Below are 13,818 nucleotides of genomic sequence, written 5' to 3' on the forward strand. Positions count from 1 at the left end.
GTAAAATATTATTATCTACTTGATATACTGTGAATGTTATAAACAGGGATTAGTTTTAAACAAAACAAACTATATTTTGCAAGAACTCTGAGGGAGGAAGAACCATGCACCTCCTGAGGGACTGAAAGCCAGAAATAATGGACAGACCGACGCTCTTCAGATGAGGCTCTGGGGCCAGAGTAAAGTGAGTCTCATGAGTCTTACTAAGTATTTTGGCTTCTGTCCTAGAGTACTGGTCACCCCTTTATATGGACTTACTATTTTGTATATTTGTGCTGAACTCTTATTGTAGGAAAAAAATATTAATTTTACATGTTTTGCTAATTATTTCAGCCCAGAACCAAATCCTTTGTGCCTAGACTAGAACGGACAGTATTCCTTTTGTGTCCCTAAATAAAAATTCATTTAACTCGCTGGCCTTTGATAAAGATTTCAAAAGAATAAAAATAAGTAAAGTTATTGTAAAACACCAACCGAACAGCCCAAAAACATGTCTAAGAACAGGAGAAAACAACTTCATCGTTTTCAAAGCACATGCAGTATTCATTTGGCATCAGCAGGTGGCGCAAGGCGTCTCATTACCGCCTGGGCTCGCAGGAGCAGAGAGGCAGTTACTTAAGTCTCTGCTGAGTCAGGGAGGAATGTAGCTCCCAAACATGCTATTTATATTCGAGCATCATGTGACCTGGCTCAAATGTCTCATCCCAGGCTTACTTCTTCCACTCACACAATACCATTTTCTCATTACTGAACTTGTTTTACACTTGACACAATAGGATTTATAACATCTAAAGTTTTCTTTCAAAAGTGTTTTTATAGTCTCCCTACCTTCTCCATCAACATAGAGTGCTCTCTGCAAATTTCCGGGCAAACAGTATTTTTATTTCTCACTGGACAGAGGCCAAAGCTTCCAACACAGAGTGTACACAGAGAGATGGCAGCTAACTGTCCTGTGTCTCGGAAGATATGATTTCAATAGTCTTTCCACATGCTCATACAACAAGCTCAGAGGGGAACTCTCATTTTTGCTTACATATGAAATGGAAGACTTATTCGATCTCCAGAAATTTTTAACACAAAAAGAAAACAAGCCTAGTCAGTGTGGCTCAAGTGATTGACCATCTACCTATGAACCAGGAGGTCGCGGTTCGATTCTCGGCAGGGCACCTGTCCAGGTTGTGGGCTCGATCCCTAGTTTGGGGGGGGGGTGCAGAAGGCAATACAACAATGATTCTCTCTCATCATTGATGTTTCTATCTCTCTCTCCCTCTCTCTCTGAAATCAATAAAAATATTAAAAGCAAAATAAAAAGCCGCAATTTCTAAGCTATTCTTAGCAATCAGGATTGTCATCTAGTTTCCTGGTTCTCTCCTTCACTTCAGTGAGTCCTGGTCCTGGAAGCCAGGGGAGGTGCCTGCTGAGCAGCCTACCTACCTCCACTCCGCCTTGTTGTGCAGGAATGAGTTACACTGGTCGGGAAGGTTAGTGTCATTTGACATGGACTCCAGAATTGAAATGATTTGCTTGAAAGACGGCCGTTTCTGAAGAAGAGAAAATAAATAACCACTTGTTAGAAATTCAGAAAGATCTTCAAGAGAAAATCTATAAGCACAGTAAGAAGTTCAACTTATCATGACAAAATAAAATAGGATGTAAAGTCCTAATTTAGTTAGTTTACAACCGCCAGACCACTCAGGTTTAGGGAACTGTATTCCTTTATTTTCAATCAATTATTCATAAGGATAGACTCATGCCTTTTTTCTATCTGTGGCCTCCGTCTGGAATAATTTCAGTTTTTCTTTAGGTAAGGAAAGTACTAATTCTCTCTTTGACCTGGGTATGATGAAGGACTCCTACTAGTAAAAGGCAAAAGTTAAGTCCTTTAAAACTCTATGTGATAAAGCAAGCATGTAAACGTTAATAGTAGAGTCTAGGCTAGGGGATAGGTATAGTATTCGCTGTAAAATTCTTTCAACTTTTCTGGATGTTCGAACATGTGTATAATAATTTTTTTTTGAGAAAATCTACTTGTAAACTTATCAGAACCAACAAAACTTCTTCCTAAACCACTTGCTCAGAAAATTTCCCCAATTTAAAAGCCATCATAACTTAATTGTTCTCAATATTTATTCCACATTGTAACTCACTTTGGTGCTGGAAAACGCTAGGATACTGTTTAGCAGAAATTGAAAAGGGAACGGTTAGGTGTATTTCTTTAGCTTACAGTAACTACAGTAGTCTGTCTCTTTAGACTGGAGCCAAGGTTGAGAGAAAAGGTTAAACCAAAAATGGAGAAAGATAATAAAAGTATGATGCATATTCTCTCTTCATCATGCCTCATAATTATAGCATTTCTGAATAAATTACAGTTGCGGCAATTAAAACATGCATTTTAATTTAGGAGCACAAAAACAAGAAGGAACAATGTTGAGGTGCTTGCTCTCAGGACTTGAGTGCTTCATACATTAAGAAAGGCAATTTTCCTGTTTCTCAGGAATATAAAATGGAGAGATTTATTCTGAATTTTTTTTCCCCCTGAGTTCTTTTAAGAGAGAGAGAGAGAGAGAGAGAGAGAGAGATTGAGATTAAGAGAGGGCAAAAGTAGCAAAATGTCACTAATATATATCAAGCCTTCTAATAAGCAAAAAAGAAAAATGCTGTAAATAGGAAATTTGAAAAATATTGTTTTCTTTTGACTTTGTTCCCATTTTAATTTCTACCACTATGTGTAAGGTTACAAAATTTTAATTATTTGTATAGGAATAAATTATATTATAAATATAGGATTTTCATTTTGCATTAAAAAGGCAGAAGAATTAATGAAGTTTTAAATAATATAATCCTACATAATCATTCTTGCAATAAGGTGAAAATCTTTTGTAACTGGATGACAAGTACCCCTAGAAAAAAATCTTAATTTTATCCATAGAATATGCTCTCAAAGAGAAATTATCAAAGTGAACATTTAGCCAAGCAACACCAATGCAGACTTTTGTGGTAATGATAGTTTATGAATACGCTGACTGCAGAAGACAAGATTTGGGCTAAGGTCTTATGTAAGTTCCTTTGAAGGAACTTAATTTTCTTTCAGGAATTATGCAGGTGTTCCTTACTTAAAAATCACAACGAGGCCCTTTATTAAGCATCCGTACACAGCATTTCTTTAGTTATCTTCATTTCATAGATAAGGAAAATCAGTCTCAGAGAAGAATCAACCGCCCAGCATCACACAGGAAATAGGTCACAGTGCCAGGGACCACGCAGGTAAACCTGCAGCATGCTTTACCACATGAGGGTAAAACAGGACTTCCTTTCAAATTCAGGGCTTTAACTGTTACCTTTTTTCTTATTTAGAAATGTCACTTTAGAACTTGAACCAATACCTACCTTCACCTCCTTCTTTTCTTCAATGAAATATTTTGAGCCTCGGGGGTAAGCCACTGGAATGACGGGACATTAACCTACAACCAGCTTGCTCTTGTACACATTTCCTCCTCCTCATTGCAAAAGAACACATTTTTATAGCTGAATATTTTAATCTATGTGTTAATATTCTAAAGCCCGAGGACTGGAAAAAATATTTTAACCAACTATTATATGTGCACAGGTCTGGCACCAACTTCTGGTTGAAATGCTATGTACTTCCAGCCAGAGAACTAAAACAAGCCTGGGTTGGCTGCTTCAGTCAACCACAAATTGGGCATCTATTTACTCAAGTTATGTAAGGTGCTATAAGGAAACACATATTAAAACTAGCTCTATTCCCTTATATATCCTGCAATCAAGTTAGGAAGAAAAAATATTTTTTAAAAATACAACAATACAAGGTAAGGCACTAGGCCAGATTGTGGGTTGGGAAAAGAAACACTAATTATAGGCCAGAGTAAACAGAGTAACCAGGGAAGCTTGATGATGAAGTGATGAGGGGAGAAAAGACAAGAAGGGAGAGCATGTTTGGGAATAAAGGTGGGAGGCATGTCCGGAGGAGCTCAGCGACGGAGCTGGGAAGGTGGGCTGCGGCTGGGCGTATAATCGGGTCAAGAACAGGTGCCATGTCTTAGGTTTATCAAAATAAAATATCATGAATTTAGGAAATAAAAACGATCAAACTTTCTTTATACTTCACATGGCTAGAACACAAGATTCCTTTGGTCCTAAGGAAGTTGAGCTTAGCACATCTTAGAGGCATCCAACTTCACGGCACCAACATGGGGACTAATGGTCTGTGCTGATAGGTGTTTATACTACCATTTCATTAATGCACCATAACTGTACACTCTCAGAATTTTAATTAAGGTAGTACAGAGTTTCTGATTAAGAAATTCACAACCTGCTTTGCATACTGAAATATAATTACAATTATAGAGATCTAGTTGCACTAATCTAATTCAATGCAAATAATTTCAGGTGAAATTTCTGTTTAAATGTCAGAGAGGAAAATACTGGCAGAATTACTGCATATGCCACAATGGACATATACCTGGGAGAGAGAGTATGAAAAGGGCAGTATGATACTATTTCAACGGTACAGAATAACTGTTCTACAGCAAGCTTGCAAGTGGTCACTTATCGTTTCTACTGGATTAGTTACAAAGTGCAGGCCTTTATTTTAATGCTTAAAAATTTCCATATTCTGAAAACTCTCACTCTAAAAGAACAGAGCTGAAACAGGAATAGGGCTGCCCACTCAAAGCCTATGTAACTTTGTCACGGAATACTAATAAAAGCAACAGCTATCCTAGATAAAAATACCAACACAGTTTATACATTTTAAAGGACTCTACTTCTTAAAAGACAAAGGCAGTTTGATGAACAGGAGTAAGAGCAAAGGTGGAGGCTGTTGGTAATGAGAGGAAAGGCAAATGGTCAAGGGGGGGGGAGGGGAGAACCGCAGCAAACCCTTCAAGACAAAGCGCGGGCAGCCCAGCAGCAGCGGCAGGCAGGTCGAAGGGCCCTGCTGCACTGCTGGCTACGCTGCTGTACCTGATGTTCAGCTGTTCTCGCCTGATGGGGCGGAACAATGTGCTGGGAAACTTCACATATGATTCACGGGAATCCTGAGTTATATACTAACACAATTCCCATCCTCACCAACTATTTACGAGTTATTCCCACTAGAGAAACATGTAGAACAGACTATATGTTATCATTCATTCCTCTTGAGGGCCAGACTGGAACTGGGTTTAAATTAAGGAAGAAATTCCATTCTTAAGTTTTTATTTTTAGATCTCTATTTAAAAGGTCAGGTTGCAATAGATATATTTCCATGAAAAACTGGACACATTGAAAATATAAAGTTTCAGTTCCTTTCTTGAGTATAACTCTCTTACTATAGGCAATGTTTAATCTGTGAGACTCTTTATTTTTAACTTCTTATTATGGAAAATTCCGAACATACACAATGATAGAATAATATAATGAACCTCCATATACCTATCACTCAGCTTCAAAAATTATAGCTAATCTTATTTCATTTATACCATCAACCATTTCCTTTCACTTTATTTTGAAGCAAATCCAAGACTAGCCTATCATTTTATCTATAAATATTTCCGTATGTATGTGAGAGTCTTTTAAAATGATCTCTGTAGGGAAAGGAAATGGGCCATTCATGCTTAAATGTGATAACCACATGAAAGCCGAAGTTTGGAATTTCTCCAACTCCACTGTGATTGTCTAAAAAACATCACTGAAACTGGACAGGAAGTAGGTACCAAGGTTCTCTCCAAGGGCTACTTCTGGTCTTTGGTTAAAGGGCAATAGAGTGTAGTGGATAAGAGCAGGGACTCCTGTCAGACTGCCTGGGTTCATGTCCAGCCCCACCATGTATCAGCAGTGTGGCCTTGGGCTCATTACTCTACCTCTGTGTGCCTTGATTCTTCATCTATAAAATGAGGATAATGATGGTGCCTACTTCATAGAGCTATTGTGAGGAATGACTTAATATACATAAAGTATTTGGAACAGTGCCTGACATATAATAAGCACTGTGTGCTAGCCATCTTTAAAACATGAAGGTGCAATAGTTACCATTAAAGATGAAAAAGAAAGGAACAAATTTCTCTTTATTGAGTCAAGAATGTCAGAGTGCTGTAAGAAAGACCCATTTTATTGAGTTTCTAGGGGTCAAGATAAGCAGATGTGAACAAAAAGCCTTCATAGTCGATCTGGGGAACAGCAGCCCAGCTTTGCTTTGTAATAGATTTTATTACCCCTCACCCCCCAATTCAAAGCCAAACAAGTGAAATTCCAGAGTTCTGAACAGCAACAAAAAACTTACACATACCTTGGCATCGGCTTCCCAACACTGATGTAACAGTTCAGCAAAACTTCTGGGGCAACTGCTCGGAATGGTTAATCTCTGCCATAGAGAGTAAAAGCAAAATAAAACATAAGGATTTGCTCATTAAGGAAAGAAAATACTAACTGAAGGGTCATAAAAGAATTAAGAGCATGAACAAGGTATTGCATTTAAATCTTCCACTGATTAATATGTGACAGGTGAGAGTTTATGTTTATAGTCATAATACCTAATCTCTGAAGACACTTGTACTTTTCCTCTAAAAAATAATCGCAATGGATGGAGAATGAGGTTCAGCACAGCAAAGGCTTTAAACAAACATCAAGCCTAAAAGGAACTACAGAAGGAGAGGGGCAAGTCTGAACTTAAATACAAAATCTAAAACCACAAATCTATTACTGCACTTTTATAGGCAACTGTGAAATATGCAAACAGGCCGGGCAACTCGGAAACCAGTTCCGTTTTGGCAGTAGACGGACAACCGTGAAAACATCTTCACTACAGACAACCACAGAGCCGGTTTTAATGAAGCGCGCGCTCTGCCACTGGTAAATAGGACGTTCTGAATGCAGGGTTCATTACGGCTCCGTTTTACTCAAACTCATACACGGTAAGGACCTGGCACAACAAAGATGGCAGTGTGAGGATCGGTGCCGTGCTAACATTCCACAGCGGTGGTTCTCACAGAACATATCATGCTCCTGGAGGCTGTGAAGAAATCCATGGGAGCATTTCTGTTTGTTTTAGAAACTGGTGGGTTGCCCCTGAAGCAGGTCAAGAATGCAAGCCATCCTTCAATACACAGGGAAGTTCTACTTGATTAAGAATCGCTTATATTCCATCAAGCTTCAAAAGTCCCATGTGCATTCATGTCAGGAAAACAAGCAAACAATGAGGTTTACAGTTGTCTGAGCCTAGAGTCTAACACTGACTTACAAATAAACACAAAGTATTTTTTGAATAGCTTTTAAGTGCACTGAATGTTCTAAGAACGCAATTACCAAATGAAATAAATCAAGGGCTGAGTGAGTTTTGCACTAACTAAAATTTTTGGAAAATGTCACAGACAACAGTGTTGCTCATGCATGGTACTGGAGTCATTAACCCAACTCCATCTGCATTTGTAGCTGTTGAAGTCTATTTATCCATAGGTGCCAACACCTAAAACTGCTCCATGACCTCACTGTGGTCATGCCTGAACATTCACACATTGCAAGCGCAATACACTTTCCATTAATTTCTTCTTTATATTCCATTAGAACACTATATTGACTTAAAATCTAATGTGTGTAGGTAGGTTGTATTACCTCTGAATTTCATTTAATGGAAGTAGAGGTGGGTGTTAACACACAGTTATAAAAAGAGCCCTGGGGGTGCTGGAGTTGAGAACTACTGTACTAAGAAGTACTGGGAACATTTATTCCACAGTATTGTTCGACAAAGAAAGCTTTGCAAATAGGAAACTTAAAACTGAACTGCGTTGGTTGGATTGGGGAGAGGCTATGCGTAAATTAGAAAAATTGTTGCCTTGGCAAGAAAACAGACTATATTTGGAATTACAGATAATCTTAAAATCAAAATAAAACAAAATAAAAAAATAAAATTAAAAACCCTCTCCGAGTTGGAGGCTATGCTAAACATCTTTTAACTTCCAGCCTAGTGATTTCACAGACTAGCATACAATGTACTGGTAATAAACTGTAATGCGGACTGGGACCTTTTGATGAAGGTCAAAAGAAAAATCAGGTGTTTACTTTTCTTAAAAATAAGATGGTTGGGGTGGCAACTAATAAAACAGACAGTAATTGCAATTATGCAACTGAATGTGCCTCATGTGTAACGAAAAATAATTTTTCATAAAGGATAACATTTGCAATACAACTTTACCTCAACATTTTTTCTAAGAACTGAAATGTGAACAGAATGAATATGGATATTGGTCATTTCTATTGTCTTTTCTTACTAACAAACTTTTCAGATGCCCTATCTGGGATACTGTACAAGGAGACATAATTATTTTAAATGCTCTGACAAGGTCACTTAAATCTAGACTCAGGCTTTTAAAAAATGTGTTTTTATTTCATAGAAGAGAGAGGAAGCGAGATAGAAACATCCATGAGAGAGAATCATTGATGGGCTGCCTCCTGCACGCCCCCTACTGGGGATTGAGCCTGCAACCTGGGCACGTGCCCTGATGGGAATTGAACCATGACTTCCTGGTTCATAGGTCAACACTCAACCACTGAGCCAAGCTGGCTGGGCCATATCTGTCACATTTAAGATATTTATTATTAATGCTGTCTTCTATAAGGGTTCGTTGCCTTCTATAAGGGTTCGTTGTTTGCTTTGTAAAGTTTAACAGTGCTTTATGTATCTGGTTTTAATAGGATTTAATATTAGGAAAAACTATTGTTTAAAGATTTTATTTCATTATTTAGGGTTTAGAAGCAAAGACCTTCAGATATAATTTTTAGACAGTACTGATCTTCCTACAGATGCAAAAAGCAACCTTAAATGGTGAAACTAAATAAGGTCTACAGTCTTGTAAAGAGTAATGTATCAATGTCCATTTCCAGGTTTTGAGATACTATACCTATGTGTCACCAGTGGGGGAAGCTAGGGGAAGAGTACCCAGAAATTCTTGATATTTTTCAAATTCCTGTGACTCTACCATTTCTTTAGAATAAAATGTTAATACGAAAAGATACCCTAATATTTGGATATAGGTACATTCTAGGGTGACTAGTTCACATTTTAAATATCTCCCTGGAAATTTAAACATACCATTCTTTATTTACATGAGGCTTATTTTTAATAAAACACAGCTTTGTCTCCTCAACTCAATAACCCAAGACACCTTCTTCAATGGCAATGGAAACTACATTTATGCTTAATTTTCATATCTTTGATAAATAAATATTGTGCACAGTAAGAACAGACAGATAAAGAAATATATTTGTAATGCCCAGTTTTCCTGAAGTTCATTAGAAAATTGAGAAAACTTATTTCACCATATGGGTTTTTTCAACTTACTATTACATGTGATAACTACAATATGGGAGGTATTTGAGCAGCATCCCTCAGCTATTAGCTGATCATAAGATCACACCATGGATAAAACAGTAGTCTACTTTAGGGGGTTCCTGGGGAGAAGGGGCTGGCCTCCTTGTATACATGTTGAGGAGGTTCTGAAGGTTATGGATGATTCCCAACCCTCAAGTCAACTATCTAAAGGCACCTTCTAAATTCATTTTTCTCTCCAGCTTTAAAATTCCTTGATGGGCACTCCAATGTTTTGAAAGTACTTTAGATTTATACCTATAAGATGAAATGTTACTTAAAAGATTAATTATTCTGTCCTTATACATATTTTGAGGGTCCGGTTAGCTTTAAAAAGAGTTTATCTTGAAACAAGGTAGAGAGGAAAAATGATATTGAGTGCTCTGCTCCAAAGTCAACAGAAGGTCAATAATTTTCTTCATTCTCATTTGTAAACCCAGAACCAAATATCTAATCATCTCACTGGCAAAAGAAACAGGACAAGTGGGTTTTCATATCATGAAAATATCAGTTCTCCTGTATGCAAGGCCTGATTTAATTGCACACCAGGAATTACTCCCACATTTAATTAAAACAGAGCAGTTCCTGTGAAACAATGAGTAAGACACATTCTTGAACGTAACTCCTTTTAATTTTTCTTAAATTGGCAGCACTCTCCTATCAAGTTCGGTTATCACGAACATTTCATCCATTCTCAATGGCTCAGGAGGACAAATTAATAACTCTGGATTATGTGATCTAAAATATGGAAACCTGGTTTCTCTTAGTCAATAGCAGCTATTTGATTAATCTATTTTGTCCCTGCACTCACATGGGGAGTAGATCTATCTAATTCTTTTAAAAGTACATTAAAAGGGCACTCTCTCTCTATATATATATTCATCTTTTGCAAAATATTTTATCCTCAGGTTACACTCTTACCCTTTGTAGGGGGCACAGACCAGGTTTGGAAATGAAGAAGTTCTGTGCAATGAAGTTGTTTTGCATTGCAAAGACAACCGCGTGCTTCCATGACATGATCTAAGTTCTCATAATACCCTGACACTGGATGCTTCATCCGTATGCTGAAAATTTCCATGGCTGTGCGTTTCAGTCACAATTTTAAACCTTTCAAAACGGAGTTGCTCTCTTTGATATGAATGTACCATGTTCTCTGATGTAGGCTCATAGGTCCAACTAACTGAAAGCCTCAATTTGTGGGAAGAAGAAAAGCGAGGCTGGGGACACAGCACAAACGGTGTTTACGCCACTGAAGTTCTTTTGAAATGGAAAGGCTCTGCATGAAGAAGCGCACAGCTATGCCACTGCCTCGGCAATTCCAGCGAGGAGCTCATCTTCAATGTAGTGCTCAACGTAGGTGGCAAAACTGTAATTTTTCCCTTTTTTGAAACTATTTTTTCTTCTTTTATTTTTGAAATTCTCATCTAAGCGACAGTTTCTTGTACTATAGTGACTCCTGCTGGGAGAGGTAAGTTGAAGTAGCTGAAGGTCTCTTACAGATATATCAACTCCCAGCCAGTAAAAAAGATGTCCTAAACGCAGGAGATGGAGTTAAACTGTTCCCCTACCTTGGACGCAATGGCTTCTTTCATCACTAAGAACAAACCCCTAGGCTTTACAATTGAGACTGAGAAACTAGTACAGTACTTGTACAATTTTTGATCTACAGCATCACGACGTGAAGCTGCAACAATTAGATGTAAAGGGTCCATTCATGAGGAATAACATCACTTTGACCCTTTGTGTTAGCTCCTACTGCTAATCTTTCCATAAGCGTGAACTTACTTTCAATTTGAAGAAGATGAAAAAGTCTTTTGCAAAACCCCAATACTGTTTTCTGATCTATGTACCTGAATGGAGAATCGTAGTCTTACCTCGTTTTTTTCCACTACAAGCCAAGCTACTTGTAATCCTTCCAAACCTTTAAAGGGGACCTCCCTTGTTAGCATCTCCCAGAGAACCTGGAACAAAAAGAAAATGGAATTTTTATTCTTGTACTTTATATTTTGGCATATTACTGAAACTTTATGTAACACTTAACTGTATCCAATTACCAGACACAACCAATCCCATCTGTAGAAACTTGGGCAAAATGTATATATTCATGCATAGGACTCCTTCCATATATTATATACATTTTTTAAATAAAAAAATTCTGATTTAGAAATTAGAACATCTAGAGCCAGACTTCAATTTTTATGAGAACAATGGGCTTAAGTGATTTAACTTTATCTTGTAAGTGATTAGAATTCTCATGTATACCCATATATTAGATTTTATATTTTGTTAGTTAAAACTCTTCCCACCTTCAATCTCTGATACATTTCACTATAAAATAAATAATAACTAGGAATTAAAACATTTTTAAAGGTCCAATATGGTCTCATCATAAAAATCAAGCCCCAAATCTAAGTCACTGGCTAAACCACTTATCCCATAATAGTAGGTACTTGCAAAATTATAACATTTAGATTTTGTGTTTTGGAGAAATATCTCAAAATGTGTGCAGTGGTCGGCAAACTGCAGCTCGTGAGCCACATGCAGCTCTTTGACCCCTTGAGTGTGGCTCTTCCACAAAATACCGACTTCTGCGCATGGGTCACGAAGTTTCAATCGCACTGTAGATGTGCGCCCGCACGTGGTATTTTGTGGAAGAGCCACACTCAAGGGGCCAAAGAGCCGCACGTGGCTCGCGAGCCGCAGTTTGCTGACCACTGGTCTAAGGGATTAATTTTTATCCATAATTTGTTAATACTATATTCTAAAATGTAATAACATAATTTGTTAATACTATATTCTAAAATGTAATAAAAACTTTATGTACATATATAGACTGAGAATGTATGTGTGTATGAGAGAGAGAATCAATGTGTGTGTCCATCTGTCCGCAGCCTTGAGATCAGCATCATTAATAAACTGGCACTGGCGGGCCCAAAGAAAGCAAACTGACTCTGGGAAGGCTGAGAGCAGCCAATGATTTTGGTTTCATTTTAAACACTAAGTAATGGAGATTTTTACACCCAGTTACTTTCTCTATTTATACAAATGAGAATCAAAATTTGAGTCTACCAATACTTTGTGAAGTGCAAAAAGAAAAGTAATTATGATTTTATCAATAATAATCCTAACAATCCTATCATTGATTGATTGATTATGTTCCCTTTTCAACTGTTAAACCCTTTGTTATCAAGATAACAAGATATGTTATCAAGATTAATATTGACCCACTGGAGCGATATTATCCTCATTTTATAGATGAGGAAACTAAAGCTTAAAGAAAGTTAAATAAACTTTGGCTAGAACAGGAACCTGCCGCCTCACCCTGAAGGTCAAACTCTCAACCCCGTGTCACTCCACAGAAGGAGAAGCTGAAGCACAGGGAGAAGGTGACATTCCATATGTCAGGGGTGGGGCCATGGCAGAAACACACTCAGCAGTTTTGATTTCTATTTCTCTGGCTCTAAAAACAAACAAAATTTCTAAGTAAGAATATAGACTGAAGATACATATTGTACTCCAGCAACTCCTATAAACCTTTAGCTCCACTAGTATGTCCACTATTTCCTCAGTCGATGCTATGTGAGCCATACATGTTATTTGAGCCATAACATTTCCAATGAATTCTGGATGACATGAAGATAATTAGCAGGATAATCAGGGAAATTGGCAGATGCTGCTCACGCAGGAGAAAAAAAAATTCAATGAAGCCTCTTTGGGCTTTTAATCAAATGTGTAAGATACTTCTTTTGAGGAGCTACTGAATAATTCTATTTGAGGAACAGAAGAGATTAGGAAAAGATAAGGGGCATCCCAGAAGGAGACAATTCTAGGGAAGACAGTAAGCAAAGGAAGATCGAGGCAGGTATGCAATCACACCTGACAGACGACCTGCACAGGGGAGGGGCAGGGGCATGGAGAGGGCTGAGCAGGAAATGAAGCTCCTCACTTCGTTGCATTTACAGCTCCCCTGGTGTTGGGTTTGGGGAGGGGAAGGGATATGAAGCACAAGTAAATTAATGGACTTGACATTCCTAAGGAGAATGGGAATCAGGCTCAATAAATCAAAAGCACCAGATCCAAAACGTTCAGATGAGCAGCCTCACACCCCCCTGTCGGAGTCCGGCCCGCACACACAATATATTGTGCACGTCCAGACATGAAGACAGACGGGGTTTTGTAAGGGAAAATGCAGAACCAAGAGCTTGGGGAATAACAGCAGAAACAGATTTATGTCATTCTCGGTTCCAAAGCATGCAGTTGGAAAATGTCCAAGATCCAATAAGATCGTAGTTAAGACTTCTCTCAGAGTTCTAACTCTGGGAAAACAAGACAGTTCACTGTCCTCCCTCTCCGCGTCTCTAAAGAGCTAGTCTACTGAGGGAGCCACTTGACGGAGGTAAACCTATCGGGGATGGCGTCATTAACTGCTCAGTTCTGAAGCCCAAATGAGGTCTGTA

The 13,818-nt window shown here is 38.0% G+C and overlaps 1 protein-coding gene across 4 annotated transcripts in view; it reads right to left on the bottom strand.

Moving 5' to 3' along the window:
- MAP3K20 (mitogen-activated protein kinase kinase kinase 20) overlaps nt 1-13,818 on the bottom strand; it is a 138,387-nt gene that overhangs the window by 52,698 nt on the left and 71,871 nt on the right. For all 4 annotated transcript variants that reach the window (XM_081095637.1, XM_081095638.1, XM_081095640.1 and 1 more), the window contains exons 8-10: nt 11,236-11,322; nt 6,287-6,361; nt 1,435-1,541 (exon numbers count right to left, since the gene is read on the bottom strand). In XM_081095637.1, coding sequence (XP_080951763.1) covers nt 1,435-1,541; nt 6,287-6,361; nt 11,236-11,322 — 269 coding nt within the window. The remainder of the gene's footprint in view (nt 1-1,434; nt 1,542-6,286; nt 6,362-11,235; nt 11,323-13,818) is intronic.

This window comes from Myotis nattereri (genome assembly GCF_964212035.1).
Source record: "Myotis nattereri genome assembly, chromosome: 7".
Taxonomy (NCBI): Eukaryota; Metazoa; Chordata; class Mammalia; order Chiroptera; family Vespertilionidae; genus Myotis; species Myotis nattereri.